The sequence below is a fragment of the Panthera uncia genome (genome assembly GCF_023721935.1).
Source record: "Panthera uncia isolate 11264 chromosome B2 unlocalized genomic scaffold, Puncia_PCG_1.0 HiC_scaffold_24, whole genome shotgun sequence".
NCBI lineage: Eukaryota > Metazoa > Chordata > Mammalia > Carnivora > Felidae > Panthera > Panthera uncia.
The window spans coordinates 83,864,305-83,884,280 of NW_026057580.1; the positions used below are offsets into that span (position 1 = coordinate 83,864,305).

Here is a 19,976-nt window from a genome sequence, read left to right on the forward strand (position 1 = left end):
TAGGCACAGAATCAGACGTATTATGTGATCTAAGAGAGAACAGACACAAGGTACACATGAAGAATATGACCCAGGGGAGGCAACATGGGATGGACCCTGGTAGCCCTGCAAAGGAATCTTAAGAACAGCATCAACTACAGGGAAATGTTAGGCTGAAACAGATAGAAAGGTGAATGGAAATACTGCCTTGTGCATATATAAAACAGTGACACCACCACAATAAATCAGGTTTTGAAAGTGTGGGACTGAAATAAGGAAGGGTAATTCTAAAAAGACATTTCTTAGGAAAATCCTCTTATAGATGGTAAGAAGACAAAGTAGGAACCAAGTTCCCACAAAATGCAGGATTACAAAGACAAAGCAGGCCCCATTAAGTCAAGCATTACAGACGAGGGCCCCTCCGTTCTCAGAGAGAAACTTGCCAGCAATGTCAGCAGAAAGACTACCATCCCCTCAAAATACTATAAGCTTATTTTTGGAAACTTCCTAGTTCTTCTCTTAAAAATTCTTCAGCTATGGCAAAACAATCTGCTGATATTTCGAGGAACTCAAATGAAGATTTTTCAGTTACTTTTAACTCTTTCCTGACCAATGTACAGATACAGAATCATAGATGGGTAGAATATTTAAGCTCAAAGGAATAGTAGTGATCATTTGTTCTAACCTCACTGTGTAGTCAGGAATGCCTGGATTATCTCAGATCACATGGCAAGCTAGTAACAGAGCCAGGACAGGAATCACATTCTCTTGATTTCCATACAGTATTTTTTTTTTCCACCACAGCTCAATATTTTCAAAAGAGAATTGCACCTGTATAAAGTCCAAGAGAAAACTCTGTTAATAAGAGAACCCAAGTAGGAATAAGCTAAATTTAAAAGGTCACCAGCAGAGACTTATAAAATGAAGATTCTTTATTAAAAGTAGGAGGGGAAATGGGGTGTCTCAGTGGCTCAGTCGGTTAAGGATCGACTTCGGCTCAGGTCATGACCTCACAGCTTGTGAGTTTCAGCCCCACATCGGGCTCTGTGCTGAGGGCTTGGAGCCTGGAACCTGCTTCAGATTCTGTGTCTCTGTCTCTCCCTCTCTCAAAAATAAATAAACACTTTTAAAAAACTTAAAAAAAAAAGTAAGAGGGGGAAAAATGCAACCTAGAAAGAAATACCTTTTACTTTCACTCAAAATATATCTAAAGCTAACCATTTTTTGTTATTCCCATTGCTGTCCTGCTGACCCAAGGAAGCATCATGTATAGTAATGTCCCCCTAATTGATTTCCCTGTTTCCATCCTTGTTCCCCCACTAACAGCAGCACAGAAGTCAGAATGAGCCCTTTAACACGTGATTGTCATTCCCCGACCCAATCCTCCAATCACGTCTTGTTTCATAAAAATTTAAGCCAAAATTACTACAATGACCTGCAAAGACCTATACAATTTGTGTCCTGCATTCCCTCTCTGATTCCATCCCCTTTTGTCTCCTTAGCTCACCATATTGCAGCCATCCTGGCCTTCCAGGTGATTCTTGAGTACATTAGGCACATCCCCGCCACAGGGTTTATACTATCTCTTTCTTCTGCCTGGAGCATTTACCCCACTCTCTGTCTGCAAAGCTCATCTTAACTATTCAAGTCTTTGGACACGTGTTGTCTTTTCCATAAGGCACACCATGGCCAGCTTATTTAAAATTATTCTACTCACTTTGCACTCTAAATCTTACTTACCTTGGTCTATTCTTTTTTACATAGCACTTATCAAGAACTACTATATTATTTACTCCTACTAGAATGTAACATTAAATAGAGTATCAAGGCATTTACCAAGATGTTTTGTTATTGATGTATATGCAGCATCTAAAACAGTACCTAAAATATAATAATCAAGAAGTATCTGCTGAATGACAGACTTGACTAAAAGCAGAGGGTCACCATGTTAAAAGCCATAATCTCTGGTTTTACTCAAATGAAAATACAAAAATTCTACACTGGAGAGAGTACCACAGAACGGAGTGTTCCTAACTCTGAAGGAAGGGGTCTAATATGAAGAAATGGCAATCTGAAGAAATGTCAGAAGTATGTCAAAATTTGTTATAATGATAGTGCTCGCTTTGGCTGCACACATACTAAAATTGGAATGATACAGAGAAGATTAGCACGGCCACTGTGCAAGGAGGACACGCAGATTCGTGAAGCGTTCCATATTTTAAAAAAATGTTATAAAGATATTCAGGACTTAAATTACAAGATTTAACTAAATGGAATATCAAACAATTGGCCAAGATGGTAAAATAAAAATTCATATTCTTTTAAATTAATATTTAAGTTTAATAAAATTTCAATCTAAAACCCCACTAGATGTTTTTACAGAAATTAATGAAATAACTTAAAGGTTCATTTGAAAGAATGAGGAGCTGAGAACCTACCTGATCAGTGATAAGAAGAAAAAAATTATACCAATATTAAAACGAAATTAGACAATACTACTTGTGAGCTACTGATTTAAAAAAAGGCCAGATAAATCAAAGAAATGGAATAAAATATTGAGAAACTTCTTTCCGAACAGATGGGTAAAGAATAATTTAGTAAATGTATGGAACTGGGAAAATGTTTCAACCATTTGTTTTAAAAAAAGTTTTTTCATACAACATACAAAGTAAATTCCTCATGGATTAAGGAGTTAAATAAGAAAATAAATACAGATTTAGAAGAGTTATAAGTGGGTCTCATCTTAAGGCAAGTCAAGCTCTCCAAGTTTAAGATTTCATAACTAAATTATGAGATGAACATTTCTGAGAGCATTATTATTACTATTATTACTATTAATAATTATTATTATAATATTATATCCCATTCCTGGGATACTTTGGCAGATTACTTGGAAATAATAATAATTGTTAATATTAATAATGTTGTTACTGTTAAAAAGCAAACAACCAATATGAGATGATCCTGAAAGGAATGGCACTAATTTTGTGAGATAAAAGCCTGAAGAGGATTCAGGGTCAAGGATTAATCAGTAGGGTTTAGAACTTTCACTTTCTGTTCCTAGTTGTTATTACCAGATCTTCAGCAAGTTCATTTTTACCCACAAGTGCCCTGTTAGTGGTTCCTTGAAAAATCAAAGAAAATAAATTGAATTCATAGTTCGGGGCATTAAAGACCAGAGCAATCTCATGCAGTTGGAACACCAGAACTGAGATGAAAGATAAACATGAAGTGAGAGTGAAGAGCAATAATAAAGAGGATGGCAGGAAACTTTTGGAGCTGATGGACAGGTTTATGGCGTAGACTCTGTTGATGGTTTTGGGTGTACACTTATTACTAAACTCATCAGGTTATATACGTTAATTATGTATCACTTTTTGTATGTCAAAAATATAAAATAAAAAAATAAAATTCGGAAGAAAGAGAGTGAAGAGCAAGAGAACAAAAAAACCAAAGTTGAATATATATAAATCTTCCACATAAATTTTTGAAACTAAAGGAGGAGGGCACCGGAATGTCAAAAATTATATGAAATTGAGGGCTTATTTGATTTTATTTGGACATTAGAAAACTTGACATCTAAAAGGATGCTGGAAAAAACAGCATTGCACATACCCACACTTCCATACTCATATACAGAGAGAGGCACACATGGGTGTACACACATGTACTCTCAAGTAATTTACTAAGAAAGTTAGACTTGATGGATATAAGAAGGAACCAACTTCATTCTTGTTCTCTTATATCCCTTCAAATTTATGTGAACTAGTAGTTGTTCTAACTCTGCATAAAATTTTAAGGAAATCTCTTTTAGTCTTTAGTGAACAGTAGTTTATAAAAATCCACATTGTGTTAGCCACTTAGATCCAAGCCAGTTTTGTATAACAATGAAAGCTCAGAGAGCTTCTCTAATTTAAGGCTTCTCCCTGTAGTAGCTTAATCTCCCTGACTGCCTTGAGAGTAAAATAAAGTTTCTTCCTTCCTTCCTTCTTTTCTTCATTCCTCCTTTCCACAAATATTTATTGAGTGATTGCTCTGAACCAGGAACTTTAATAAAATACCAGGGAAGCAAGCACAAATATATATTTAAAGAAGCACAGTATCTAATTAGTAATAGAGGTAACTAAGAGAGCCATTATAACACTTTATGGTAAAGACTCTGATAACAGTTCATTAGGCCTATTATGGAAACCCAAATTAGGAACACCAAACACAGACTTGTGAACTAGAGGACAGGAGGAAGAGCACCAAGGAAATTTCCTTACAACAGGTAACAACAGAGAGCAATTTAGATGAAGGATAAAGGATAGCTTAGAATTCTAGCTCTAACACTTATTGATAGCTCTCTTACTATGGGCAATTATTCTCTGAGCCTCAGTTTCCTTGTCTATAAATTGGGAATGATAATAACATTCATATGAACACTGAAGGGATTTAATTAGAATTATTTTGTTCTTTAGAATTTATTAAGTCCCCCATAAATGGTTGTTAAAAACAAATAAAAATAACACAATTCCATTTGGGAAGACTGGGAACTCAGGAGAGAATAAAGTCCTTTGCAAACTGAAAATTCAGTGTGGCTGAGGTAAAAATGTGAGGCATGATAGAGAGAGAAGTAGGCTGAAGAAACAAATAAGGGACAGATGGTAAAAAATTAAAAGGAAAGCCACAAGGAATTTTTAGCAAGAGAGTCACACGGTAAGATTTTTCTTTTATAATGATAAATATATCAGAGTGTGGATAATAAATTTGAATATAATGTGACCAGACATAAAAAGACTAGTTAGAAGATGGTTTCCATAATCCAGAAATGATGAAGACCTGAAGTAGAGAGGTATATATTCAAAAATGTTAAAGAAGTAGAATCCAGACGATTTCACGACTAATAAATGGGAAGAGGGGGAATCAGTAGATGCTGGTGGCCTTCGCAAAAATAAGAAATCAGAAGGAGGATTAATGTGATTAATTTTTTTTAAGACAGTATAGCTGTCCTTTTGTTGTTCACTGTTACCCAGTTTCTTTCCACTTTGAGGGATAAGGAAAGATTACACTTTCTCACCCCCAAATAGACATAATACAGTAATCAGTGCAGTGGATAGAGCTACACATAGAGATCTCTTGGTGCATTATTTTGAGTTCACGGTTGTGTACCTTCTCTTACTCACAGGGTGACAACTGGCCATGTTCCAGAAGGAGCCTCCCTTAATATGGGTCCCTAACTAGAAGATTCTGTGTTTGAGAACATTTTCTTTTGACAATGTATAGTTCCATGGAATTTTAAAGTCCATTTAAATTCTGTATCTTAATGATTTCCACAATTTTTCTAGGAAAAAAATAAGCATCACTTAGTCATAACTTGAATTTTGATTCTAAAATCACAAATACTCTCCAAGACTGACTAAGTCTCTTAAAATATTGCTCATTACTTCTATTGAAGGCCAATAATCCAGACTTTTGGTCTTGGAAAGTTACCCAAAGTTGATGAGCCTTAATCACCTGTAGAATTGAGATAATAATTTTGAAACTAACTTCATTGGATTTTCATGAGGATTAAATGAGTCTATACACGTAAAAAGCTTAGAATTGTGACTGATTCACTGTAATCACTTAGTTAATAAAGCTCTCCAATTGGTTATTTTTAGGCTTTATATGTACTTTTTTTGTTCCTTATATTTTGGACTTCCTCATAGAAGTACACCTTTTTTTCATTTTTTTTTTTCCTCATGAGCTACACACTCTCCAGCTTCATCTCATCTTGTCACAGAACTTTATTTACCATTTGCATTTGTCGACACTTGGATCACCAAATTCAGCTTGGAATTCTTTCCTAAACTGTAGATCATTGTTAACTTCATACTGGCCATCTCAGCTCAGACATCTCACTAACATTTCAAACTGAGCATACTTTAAACCAAACTCCTCCCTTGCCCTTGCCCTTGCAAAACCACCATTCTATCTAGGTCTTGAGCTCCTGATTTAGTAAGTTTAACCACCATCTATGTTGATGCTTATGCCAGGAACCCGGGTATTTTCCTCATACTGTGACTTTCTTATTCCCTACACTTCATCAACCACCTGTCTTACAAATACCACCTCATAAAGTCCTCTTTAATATTAGTCTTCCAGTCACACAGGCGGTCAGCTCTCTCTGATACTAGTACTTCCGTTTTCTAACTGTTTTCCTGCTTCTGTTTGAATTGATAATCTGCTCTAAAATTAGGCTGATTTTCCAAAATGGATATTTATGGAGGTATAATTGATGTTTTCACCATTGTAAGTGTGCAATTCAATGAATTTAATAAATTTAAAGGGTTGGGCCACCATCCAGGTGTAGAACTTTTTTATCATCCAAAAATTTCCCTCTAGCTTGTTTGCAGTTCACCTCTGCTCCTACCCACCACTCTAGATAACCACCACTCTAGGCAACCACTTATCTGTTGTCTATCTCTATAAACTTGCCTTTTCTAGGTGTTTTGTATTTAACATCTAGATATTTTGTACTTAAAAATAGGAATTTTATTGTTAGTTTCCTACTGGAAACTCTAAAATGCCCTCAATTTTTCCTCTGTAGAAAGTACAAATTCCTTTAAACATAGACTAGTTTAAGGAAGGACCAGTCTTTTTTTTTTTAATATGGAATACAACTGATTTTGTTTGTCTTCATTCTTTTCTGTACTAGAAGAATAAAATGTGGTATTTTTTTTAGGAGGGTGAGGTGAATATGGGAACTAGCTTGTTTCACGTGCTAATGTTTTAACTGTGGGCTTAATGGGGCACCAAGGTCTATGGTCAAAGGAGTGGAAGTACAGAAAACAAAACAAAACAAGGAACAGTACCTCTTAGCAAAATCCAAAGAAAGGAAGAAATGACTAAAAGTTTGAAAGATAAGGGATTATGGGTGGAGTCCCCAAGAACATAGAGGTAATCTTTATGAAATTAGCCAGGGAGAGAGGGGTCCATAGTCATGCAATTGTCTGATGGCTGAACCAGGTAAAGGAGAGATCAAGTAACATAAAGACTGAGCCCTGAGCACTGAGAGAGCACAATGTGGCAGGGAACCTAAGAAGGTGATATTGAAGAAGTCACATTCTTCATCTGGAACAGAATGATTAAAGAAGTGAACTGAACTACTTGCAAGCCTGAGCTAAGAAACTTGGTAATGACACACTTTTCCTGATCTGGTCCTCTTCGCTCTTCCATCCTCATAATATTACTCTGTGCTACAGACATTATAAACCTATCCAGGATCCTGATACAGTTATGTCTACACCAGATGCTCCTCTGGCTGGATCACGCTAAACATCACTGTACATCTGACTAATTCTACTTGTTTAAACTGATATACTTCAATCTGGACATCTAAATATCCTTTTCTGATCTCAATCCTAATTTTTGATAGATTATAATAAATTGTCCCCCAAACCCCTGTAGTCTCCAACTAATAGCACTCTTCCCTTGAGTTCTCATACTGAAATTGTTTTCCTGTAGCTAATCCATTAGACAGAAAGTCTCTTGAGCTTAGATACTGTATTTCATTTTCTTAATGTGTCTCCAGTGCTTATCACAGCAAATGGCACGCAATTAAGATTTTACATCTACGGAGCTAAAATAAGTGTAAACAATTATAATAATAATCATTATTTTAACATTTTAAAATAATTATAGATATAAATAATTTAAAAGCATTTTACATACAATATACAATAAAGTAATAGATTTTTAAATCTTTCTTGTCAATCTTTTCTTGCAATTATATAATTGTAGTTTTCCTCTATGTAGCAGTAATATACGTTGTATTTTTCTTGGCTTATTAAGAATATGTCCATTATTTTGAGCTCTTTAACATATTGATCCTTATTAGTCCTCTTTTCTTTATTAGTTTCATCTCTCCCTTGAAAAAAAGGCTTGACAGTCTTTCTGGATCTTATGTTATCACCTACTTGACGTAGAAATTCCAAAGTTACTAGTTCTAGTCCTAGTCTGAGGTCCAGCTTTTTAAGTTTATTTCAGCTAAAACTGAATTGTTACTAAAAAAGCTTTCTGCTGATGCCAGGAATGGCCTTAGGCCTTCCCCAAAATTCTAACATCTCTCACATAGTTTAAGGTACTCTCCAGCTTTTTGCCATCACTGGAACATTAAAAAGAAAAATCCTAAGCATGACAGGGCACGTGGGTGGCTCAGTCAGTTAAGCTTCTGACTCGATTTCAGCTTAGGTCATGATCTCACAGCACGTGGAGCCCTGTGTGGGGCTTTGCACCAAAACTGCAGGGCCTTCTTGGGATTCTCTCTCTGCCCCTCCCCTGCTTGTGCATGCTCTCTCTCTCTCTCTCTCTCTCTCTCAAAATAAATAAATAAACTTAAAAAAAATCCCAAGCCCGACAAACCTACATTTACAAGAATAACATCAGAAGGAAGTGTCTGTCCTCACCTTGATCACTTCCCTGACCTCTGACAACCACAATAGATCAGACACAATGTCACAGGCTACTATCTCTTAAAGATTGAACTTTCTTTTTTTTTTTTATTTTTTTAACGTTTATTCATTTTTGAGAGACAGAGAGACAGAGCATGAGTGGGGAAGGGGTAGAGAGAGAGGGAGACACAGAATCTGAAGCAGGCTCCAGGCTCTGAGTTGTCAGCACAGAGCCCGACGTGGGGCTCGAACCTATGGACCGCGAGATCATGACCTGAGCCAAAGTCGGACGCTCAACCAACTGCGCCACCCAGGCACCCCTAAAGATTGAACTTTTTTTAGCAGACGATATCTAAGCACATAAAAATAGATTTTAAATGAAAAATATGAGGTCATTTCCAGTTGTTTTTCTTAATAAATCCATACACATGACTAATTCTCCTGAAAGCCATTTCATAGGTATAAAATAAGGAATCTGTGAGTACAGATGAGTGTAGATATGGAGAGTGAGTATGGATAGAGAAGACACTGAGGATTAAACTCTAAAGCACTCAAAAACTTACAGTTATGGGAGACCAGAGGGAAAGCCAGTCAAAAATTCAGGAGGAAATTCAACCACAACGAGATAAGAAAACCACGATGTTCCAGAAAATAAAGGATTTCAGAAAAGAGGGAGTGTTCAACTAGTATTCAAATAATACGAGGACTTTGGATACTAACCCTTTATCGGATATGTCATTTATAAAATCTTCTCCCATTCAGGAGGCTTAGTTTTGTTGATTGTTTCCTTCACTGTGCAGAAATCTTTTATTTTGATGTAGTCCTAATAGTTTATTTTTGCTTCTATTTCCCTTGCTTTGGGACACACATCTAGAAAAATGTTGCTATGGCCAATGTCAGAAACATTACTGCCTGGCTCCCTTCTAGGATTTTTATGGTTTTAGGTTTCACTTGTAAGTCTTTAATCCATATTGTTTTTATGTATGGTGTAAGAAAGTGGTCTAGTTTCATTTTTCTGCATGTAGCTGACTGCTTTCCCCAACACCATTTGTTGAAGAGACTTTTTCCCATTGTATATTCATTCCTCCCGTGTTGAAGATTCATTGACCATATGACTGTTGGTTTGTTTCTGGGTTTTCTATTCTATCTGTTGATCTATGTGTCTACTTTTGCACCAGGATCATACTGTTTTGATTACTACGGCTTTGTAATATAGCTTGAAGTCTGAAATTGTGATACTGACAACTTTGCATTTCTTTTTCAAGATTGCTTTGGCTATTTGTTGTCATTTGTAGTTCCACATACATTTTAAGACTCTTTGTTCTAGTTTTGTGAAAAATGCAACTGGTATTCTGATAGGGATTGCATTAAGAGGGGAAGTAGGTGGGGGGATGAGTGAAATAGAAGAAGCAGATTAAGGAATGCACTTGTCTTGATGAGCACTGGGTGATGTATGGAATTGTTGAATCACTATATTGTATACCTAAAACTAATATAACACTATATGTTAACTATACTGGAATTGAAAAAAAATAATATGAGGACTAAGGATTGACCACAAAATTTGCCAATCTGAGAATCACTGATAACCAGGACACACGACCTACCTCTCAGCCTCAATTACCTCATCTGCAAAACAGGATAATAACAGCACCCATTTCATGAAGCTGTGTGAAGGATGAAATAAGATAATACATGTAAGCACCTAGCATAATGCTAGAAACAGAGGAAGAGCTCAGTGATGGGCAACTATATTTTAATTACGGAACACTGAACAGCTTTGATCATAGAACTTATGATATTTTATTGAACACAGGATGCCTGACAACCCTGTGGGAGAGAATTTGGCTAGAGAAGAGTCTGGTGTGAGTAGAAACATATAGAAAGGATTCCAGCTCAGGGGAAAAGCTAGAACAAGAGACAATGAAGAGAAAAATACCTTGGGTAGGGCAATTTCCATCCTTGTATAACACAATTGATATGACTCTGGGTTTTATACTATTTCACAACTAGTAAGCATGTTCTTTTTAAACATTAGTTAAGGTTTGGAAACCATGTGAAAGCAAAAACAATTTTCCATTAAGGACAAATGTTACATAAAGTTTAATTATGTAAATAAGCTTAACATCACAAGTTAAAATCACATTTGTATCTCTTAACCTAGGAGAACAGGTATTTCTTGTTTTTTATATATTGTGTAACTCCACAATTTTACAATCAGCCCTTTCCAATTCTGTGTCTACACAAATAACAATAGACTTATTATACAATTTTTGTGGTCCATGATACATTTATATTTGTTCCATTTGACTAATTTTGTAGTCAGTGACCTGATCTTATAGGACTTCCTCTATTTTTTCCTCTCTTCACCAGATTTTAAATTACCTATGTAATTGGTTCATGGCAAATACCTTAGACAGTGGCATATCTTACAAAATAGCTAAAAGACGCTTGTTCTAATAGAAGTGTATATTGATATTTAAGTACTGGGTGGAGGTTTTCTAAGACATCATGATCATATTGTTGTTAGAGTCTGATGAAGTGTGATAAAAAAAACTTAGTGCTATAATAGGCTGGCTGAGAGTTTGTCCTTAAATAATGTATTAATATGAGTCATTTCTTTCTCTTTTAATTTCTAGAGTTTTTATGGACCCTCTATTCTCTTAAACTCTATGTTCATTTTTACTTACTACTCATCTATTATTGAGATAAATCTTTTTCTTAAGTTTTCTATTTTTCAAATTAAAAAAAAATACTGATTTTTGGAAGCCTATCCCCATGCATGCTTTCATAGCACTCTTATACTCATTTTCTATCCTAACATTTACACAGGAAATTTGGTTTGGGAAGCAAAATATAAATGTTTTCATTTATACAGGCCTGGAAACAGCACCAAAGATTAAAAGTAATGGTTCACTTGCAAGAAACTGTGAGTTGTAGCAAAACTTATTTGCTCAAATATATAGCTTATGTCTTATCAATTTATTTCGGGGTATGGTTTTTATTCTAAAATAAATTCAGAACTGATATAGTAATGGAAAACTCAGATAAATCAGTTTTTAAAACTGCAAAGCCAGCCAACTTACCTCCTCTAGATTTTCCCAACTACTCTTTATATTTTTTTGAAAAATTAAAAAACAGAACTAAAGGTACTGAGCTCAAAGAACAGAATTTAAATATCTAGTGAGCCCACACCTACCTCAATGAATCAATGAGTCCCCATAGGATTACAGGAAATTGGCAATTCAAATGCCCTTACTCTATACATACTGTGCACTGAACATTCCAAATTACTGATTCTTCCGTTATAGCTGGCCATTTCTAAACAGGGATTTCTAGGTTATGAACATCTTAAAAAGATGAAAACTCTCCTAATCTTCATAAAAGCCAGAAATCTAACGTGAAATGATTTACTACAAATTTCATTCACTCATTTTGCCAATCCACTGGGAAAATAAATACATTTTTTTCTTTTTCTTTTTTAATGTTTATTTATTATTGAGAGACAGAGAATGAGTGTTGGAGGGGCAGAGAGAGGAGGAGACACAGAACCCAAAGCAGGCTCCAGGCTCTGAGCTGTCAGCACAGAGCCCAACACAGGGCTCCAACTCAGGAGCTGTGAGGTCATGACCTGAGCCGAAGTCAGACACTCAGCTAACTGAGCCACCCAGGCTCCCCTGAACACATTTTTAAATGACTTTTTTTTGAAGCTAAAAAGTAATACTCACTAATACCGAAAATGTGACAATCACATATTTGGTGGTATATTTTAGTTCTTTACCCCACAGATGGCAGAGGGAGGGAAGGAACAGTATTAACTAATGTTTTTCATCAGCATTTCCTCACTTTCCTGATGAGAACATTGTTAGTTGAAAACTCAAAGAGGGCCAAAATTTAGGTCAATTCAAGTATTTCTGAGTAGGAGTATACTTTAGTCTCCCAGAAGGAAACACTGTTCTTTGGACATAAACTCTCTGGAGATAATGAGTATTTTATTATTAGTCAGATAACATTCATTTTGGTTGAAATTTCCTTAAAATCAGGCCATGTCTCCTAATGCCTGCCATTTAGGAGTTGTTTTCATTTAGTGGTCATTTAAACCATTCTTTGGCTCTCCAGCTAGAAGTATTAATACAGTACATGTTATGCCAGAGGAAAATTTTAACAGTTCTGTTTACTCTCCCACTTCCAAAAGCACAAAAACAACTTATAACTATTCCACACTTCCCATTGGGCACAGGGTTCTACCTGCAAGGATTCAGCTGGAACTTGAGTTTGGCTAATTTTCAACTCAGCACTTCTTTATTCATCCTTTTCCCTCCCCTCCCACCTTTTTCATTTGCTCCTACTACAGTTGGCTGTTTACAGGCTCCAGACCTTGGGCAACTCAAAAACCATGGTGTATTAATCTTTATGTGTCTCAACCTTGAGGACAGCTCAAATATCTGCTAAAAATATGCCAAATTTGTCAACTTTTAATTTTTTTTTTTTATTTAAAAAAAATGTTTATTTATTTATGAGAGAGAAAGAAGACAGGGCACGAGAAGGGCAGGGGCACAGAGAGAGGGAGACACAGAATTGGAAGCAGGTTCCAGGCTCTGAGCTGTCGGCACAGAGCCCAATGCAGAGCTCGAACCCACAGACGGTGAGATCATGACCTGAGCCGAAGTTGGACGCTTAACCAACTGAGCCACCCAGGTGCCCCAAATTTGTCAACTTTTTAAAAGAAGATCATAAGCTCCCTGTATCTTTCTTATTTCTCAGATTTAAAATCTCAGTGTTTCAATTATGTGCATGTTTTCCACCATCTTTGCCTTTGGTGTCTGAAGACTGCTAAAGCATTACTTTTCGTTATTCATAGGGAAACAGACTTACAGCTTCTCTGTTAGACCAAGAGAATACACCACAAGTAGAGAGATAGTGATCTTTCAAAGTGCAGAGGTGGTTACAAATCCAAACATTCTTAATGTCTACACCACATTGCATTAACAAAAATAAAAGAAGGAGATATAATACTATTGTCTAACGATCTAGATTTACCCTAGGAGCATGGTTTCTTTAATGCTTTTTCAGCCACTAACTGTCACATCAGATCAGAAGTGAGTCTTAACACCCAGCAGCAGCTGGTGAAGTGTTCTCTCTACACCTCCCAGAAACAATTGCTTCCCTCTGCCTTTTTCAGCTCTCACTCTAATTCTGGTACAGGGTTTGTTTTCTGCTCAATTCACACTACCTTGCCATTACTGCCTCCCTTGCTCTTTGCCTTAATGTCTCCTATGGGTGTTCTTGTCTGACAGAAATCTAGGAATTCCGGCAGCAAAGTGGACACTTGGGCATCAAATGGCCAAACAGAGTTAGTGAAATGCAAGATTTCTGGTCCCAGGTGCAGCCTTGGAAGGAGTAGAATATCTCATCTTTCAACCAAAGGTTTGTTTTTCTATGTGGTTATAGGCCCTTTCATCAGAATACAGAAGTTACATTTCTCCTATGTGGCACTCAGCAGTCATAGCCATATATATCCAGGACAGGCAGAAACCCCAGTGAGTACATGTTCTTTCAAACTATCTGAAACTATTTCTGACATAGGAACTAACCCTCAGGAAAGGAGAGTCCGCCCCAGAAGATTCCTATTTCGAAAACAGTTTTAAGCCCAGACATTTATTTAGTCATTTTATAATATTGTTCTCATCTCATTAAGAATCTGAATGCAAAGCTCTTAAAGATACTATGTCTACATTGTCATCAGGCTAAAAGGAATTTTGAGGGGTCACTTGGTATATTCTTATCCCTTTGTTTAGACCCCATACATTATTTTCCCTAACAGCTATCATATTTTCAAAACAACAATAAATTCCTTCAGTGTAAAACTTCATAGGCTTTGAGATGTGCTGTCATCTCTATTGAGATCTACCCCCCCACACACACACACCCCTCACCTGCCCTGCTCATATCCATATCACAGTTCTCAAAGTGCTACTACAATTGATTCTTATTTTAGGCATTGCTGAAGCTACAGAACATTTGTAATCCTACCCTGGAAAATAGTTCTTTCTATTTATTCTAGTTTCTGTAACCTGTCCTCATATTCTCTTCATTTCTAAACTTCTTTGAACATGTAGGTTCATAACTAACAGTGGATACCTGTACTCTTAGATAGCACATGTGTCTGTCCTGTTGTTTAATAGTGCAAGAAATGATCTAGTAAAATTAATGACCCACTGGGAAGGCACAAATAAAGTTACATAATGAGGAATTTGATACTCTACTCTACATATATAATAAGGTATTTTAATGAGTTAAGTGAGTTTGAATATTTAAACACTGAATAGCCCTTGCAAATTATTCTCTGAGTTTCAAGCAATATTCCATATGCAATTCAAAATCTTAGAGGCTTATTTCCAATGGCTGCTTCCTGTCTGTGGAATATAAAAAGTGTTCTAACCAATCACTTCTAAAAGCATACATCGATAGAAGAGCTTTAATGCAGATATCAGAAGAAACATAAAAGAAGTATATGAAAGGATGACACTGTGATGATAAGAAATAGTTGGTTGCAAGACTTTTCAAGTAGATTATGCAGAAACTGACAGAGCTTCTGTTTATATTCCAAAAATGATCCACTAAGCAGATTTTTATCTTCCTGGTGAAAAAAAATTGTTGAAAATGAGGTCAGTAGGTCTGAGCACAGGTAAATTATAGCATCCTTTGATTTTAATGTGATTTCAGAGAAAATATAGTTTTTTATCTACCACACTAGCATTGATGAAACTAATTACAAACAAAGAATTATAGACCCTTCTCAACTGACTGATAAACTGTCAACCGAGGAGAAGTGTCCTGATAACATCACTGGCCTGGGATTTTTCCTAGCTTCTGCTTTCACCTTTTCTGGGACAAGAAATCTGTTCCAAAATATCACACCAAAGTTGTCTTCCCTTTAACTCGCAACCAACGTTGTGATAGAAAATGAGAATGTGGGGTGCCTGGGTGGCTCAGTGGGTTGAGCATCCAACTCCTGATTTTGGCTCAGGTCATGATCTCCTGAATGTGAGATGGAGCCCCCCAACCTAGCTCCATGCTGAGCATGGAGCTTGCTTGGGATTCTCTTTCTCCCTCTCTCTCTGTGCCTCCCCCACTTGCACACATATGCTAGCTCATGAGCGCTCTCTCTTTTAAAATAAACAAATAAACATTAAAAAAGAGAGAGAGAAGATAACTTGGCCACACAGTAGCTCCTTAAATGTATACAATAGTATCAACTAGCTCCAAGTCATTCAAGTTTAGACTATCACTCATTTCCCTCAACCATTTGTCAGATGAAAATGGCTCCTGGGTTTTTTAACATCTTAACAAACAACTCAACATTTAATAAACTTTAATTAATATTCTTCAGAGGTGGAACTCAGAAATAGACAAAAGAATCCATGTGAGGTCTGACCAGTGAAAAAGCAGTCAGAAATTATTAACTTGATATGGAATTCTACATGTAAATGGCATAGGATTTAGTCAAAGACTCTGTTAGTTTTATTTTAGTAACTGTGAGATACCAGAAAATATAAATAGGTCTCTATCTTAGGTTCCTGACACTGAGTTCCTAAATCCCCTGGAATTTCCTGGGTGATAGGAATATACATATTTTTTTTTTTTCTGATGAGGTGACCCTGAATGGATTTCTGGATGGGGGCTGGTCACCAGAAAAACCACCACATAATTAGAAGCTTGGAGTTTTCAGCCCCTTTCCCACTGTCCACTCTGGAATTTTCCAGAGAGGGGAGAGGGACTGGAAATAAGGTTAATAATTGATTGTCCCTGTGTGAAGAAGCCTCCATAAAAATCCCAAAAGTATGGGGTTTGGAGAGCTTCCAGGCTAACAAGGGGGTGGCACATCCCAACTATACAGGACAGAAGCTCCTGTGTTTCCAGACCCTACCAGACCTTGCCCTGCTTATCTCTTCATCTGACTGTTTATCTGTATCCTTTATCATATCCTTTAACAAACTAGTAAACCTAAGTATTTCTGAGTTGTCTGAGCCACACTAGAGAATTCATTGAACCCGAGGAGGGGCTCGTGGGAACCTCCAATTTGAAGCCTTCTCGGACAGAAGTTATAGGTAACCTGAGGACCTACTACCTGCAATTAGCATCTTAAGTGGGGGGCAGTCTTGTGGGACTGAGCCCTTAACATGTGGGATCTGATTCTATCTCTGGGTAGATAGTGTCAGAATCGAGTTAAGTTGTAGGATGTCCAGTTGGTGTCAATAAATTGCTTGGTATGAGAAACACTCACATATCTGGTGTCAGTATTGTGAGTGTGGCAGTTGTGTGAGAGTAAAGGAGAGACTCAGGAGGAGGTCTGGAGGTTTTTCCAAGTCAGTAACCTATGTGTAACTTGTTTTTTGAGGTTCTCTCCTAATAAGACATGTACATCATTTTCATCTGACATTCTGTGAAATGGCATTCTAAAAACTTTTAACCTTTTTTTTTCTATGAATTCTTCCCAATAGTTTGGGATTGTTGACTCCTTCCTTTCTGATTGTAATAGACATCTTCAGATCTTCACATACTGTTCCGGTATCTCTACTACTTGCAACAAGCAGTCCTCATTCCCTTCCCCAACAATCTTGGCTGTAGTTGGGGCAGCCAATGAACTGATTCAGCCAGGATATGGGCATGTGCTCCAAAATCCTAGACTTTCTAAATTGGAACAAAACAAAGAGATGATATTCTTATCAAGCGGTGAAACTCATGATTAAGTTGGACCTATGTGGTTAATCCAGAATAATCTCATCTCAAAGTCCTTAATTTTTAGCACATGTGCAAAGTCTCTTTTGCTACCTAATGCAACATATCCATAGGTTCTGGAGGCTTAGACATGAACATCTTGGGAGGGCATCGGGGGGCAAGGGGGTTATTATGCCTCCTGCTAAAAATGAGACCAGCATCGCATCTCTCACATCATTCCATTCAGCAATAAAAATATATGAAACAGGAAAAGCCATATACTCTCCACATTAATAGCAGCCTGTTAATCAACATTATTTGGGAACAATGATTTAATTTAAAATGACTCTTTCAAGATTGTTTTTCTGGAAAGGAAATTTCTGCTGCTTTTATCTTTTTCTGAAGATGAGTTTGAAGATTCTTACTGGATTTATCCAGCATGCACTCAGAATGCAATCTTTGAAATGGAGAATTAAAAGTATTTTCATACCCACATACTTGAAGCCTGAGGCTGCTATCATTCCTGAGTGTAGAGAGTAAACACAGCGTCTCTCTTTGTTTTACTAATTGCTTTGTTTCCCCAAGCTGCTAGCACAACATCTGCTAGGCCAGAACCGCTTCTTCCACACGCCACAGAACCACTGCCGGCCAGATGAACGACCTGCGCTCCATGGGGTAAGGGCAAGTGCTTTCCAGGCACTCAGCAGGCAGTTTCCAAGAGGCAAAGACTTCAAGTAGAAATGAAGCTGAAACCCCACCCCTCCCCAAATCTTTACAATGGTTATGGAGTTGTTGATTCTGTAATGATCTCACACTGTCTGCAATTTTATTGATTTTGTTTTTCAATAGAACTGTTAAAGATTACAATCCTCAGATAGGCAGAATGTGGGCAGATGCTCATATGCTCACACACAGTTCTGCCAAGATATTTTTACATCTTTCTGCACATAAAACAAAATGAAGACATGTGTTATAGACCCATGCTACTGGTAACCCCCCCGAAGAAGGGAGTTTATGGTATGCTCATTTCCTGGATGAAGTATTAAAACAACTCTACCTAGAAAAAACGAACAGCACTTTCAAAATAAAAGAGATTTGCTTCTGAGGCACCTTATAAAACATTCCTAATTACCAAAACCCATTGAGACGGCAATTTGGGTCATCATATCCAAATGTCATCCCTGCTATTTCTAATTCAATATAAACTTCTTGTCACATCTACTGGTTAAGCATCAAAATACAAAATGCTGCAACAGCTTATGCTCTGTTGATGTTCATTCATCTACTGTGCATCAGAAAGGCTCATTTCAAATACGGCATGAAAGAAAGAAAAGTAAGCAAAAAACAAACTCAGAACTAAGACTTGAAATAAAGTGCGTCAAGAAAAATGCTAAAGAGGAAAAAATCACAAAATCATAGCCTTACCTTGGGAGACTTAGGCAGACCTACAGCCCTGTCTTCTGCCAAGGTGAGCAGGGTTAACCTTGTTTCCTCCACTGCGGGGTGTTTGGGAGGGCGAGGTGGGGGGTGGGAGAAAGAGCTTTCATATCTTCGCATCATGTAATATTGTTCTTCAGTGATCTCTTCAACCAGAGTCCTGACTAGAAATGATTTTGTGTCCTTAGGAAAACTATTAACTAACTGAACAGTCATATTTAAGCGGCTGACAGGAATTTCCCAGCACTCCTTGGGGTTGGCAAAGTCACTTATGAGTAGGTAAGAGTCTGTGATGGCTTCCTCCAACCGCAGTCCTGGTGTAGCAGCCAAAATGTCTTCGTCAATGGAAAGATCTCTCACAGATACCTTCACATTGAAAGGCAAGTGGAACTGCGAACAGAGCTCAGAAATCTGGTACTGTTTCTTGTCATGAATCAGCTCTACAAAACCTCCTTCCATGTATAAAGGGAGCAGTGCTGCCTCATAGGATTTTTTGAGGATTTTTTCACAGGCCAGAACATTCACCACTTTTTTGATTCCCTCACAAAGGACTTCAGTTGTCTGTGAGTGATGCACTAGAAACTGGTCCCCGACAGATACAGATGACAGCTCATCATGAGGGGGATGAAAGGCTTTGGTGGCCACCACATGGAGAGGCTCCTTTTCGCTCTTTGCTATCTCAAGGTCATAGGCAGTTGGGAACTCCCGAGGTCGCCGCTTGAATTTGCCTTTATAGCTAGTGGGGATCAAGAAGTGCCTTTTAGGAAAATTGCTTCGAATTTCTGAAGCTAAGATCCTCGATGCCTGATACTTTTTGTGGATCACAATGGTTTTCCCAGGCTGTAAAATGCTTCTGGGCAGATGGTTTCCTTGAGGTGCCTCTATGACTTCAGCCACTATGGGGAACTCTTTACTGGTCATTTCAAAGAGCTCTTGTGTAGATAATAGCTGAAGAAACCAGTTGGCATCATAACTGTCAGTAATGTCTTTGACTTCAACATCTAAACTGGGGAGGATGCGGACTATGTCCTTTCGGACTGAAAAAAAAAAAAAAAAAGACTATGACATTTTGTCCATCAAAATGTTGCTCCGAGATACTATTAGAATCTCTCTTGGTGCCACAGATAAATTCCATTAAAAAAATCAGATACTCATGATATAACATACGTATGTGTGACTTCCTTTTTTCAAATTTTAAAATGAAGTAGATAATATGTAAAATTCACAGCCATAAGCCCACTGCTCAGCTTAAAACACAGGAATTAAGCTGTCCTTTAGAGCTCTGTGAAGCTCACCAAAATCTCATCCTCCTCACTACAACCTCAGGGTAAATCATTCTCCTGATTCTAGTGTTAATTATTTCCCTGGTTTTATCATACATAACATAAATACATAAATATATGCACATATCTGTAAATGTATACT

The 19,976-nt window shown here is 37.2% G+C and overlaps 1 protein-coding gene and 1 non-coding gene across 2 annotated transcripts in view; one reads left to right on the forward strand and one right to left on the reverse strand.

Moving 5' to 3' along the window:
* The window catches only part of THEMIS (thymocyte selection associated), a 189,089-nt gene that overhangs the window by 72,047 nt on the left and 97,066 nt on the right, over nt 1-19,976 (reverse strand). Inside the window, exon 4 of the mRNA XM_049652968.1 lies at nt 18,540-19,588. Coding sequence (XP_049508925.1) covers nt 18,540-19,588 — 1,049 coding nt within the window. The remainder of the gene's footprint in view (nt 1-18,539; nt 19,589-19,976) is intronic.
* On the forward strand, nt 2,094-2,200 carry LOC125939268 (U6 spliceosomal RNA). Its single transcript, XR_007463008.1, has one exon. It is a non-coding gene; the product is annotated as a U6 spliceosomal RNA (small nuclear RNA).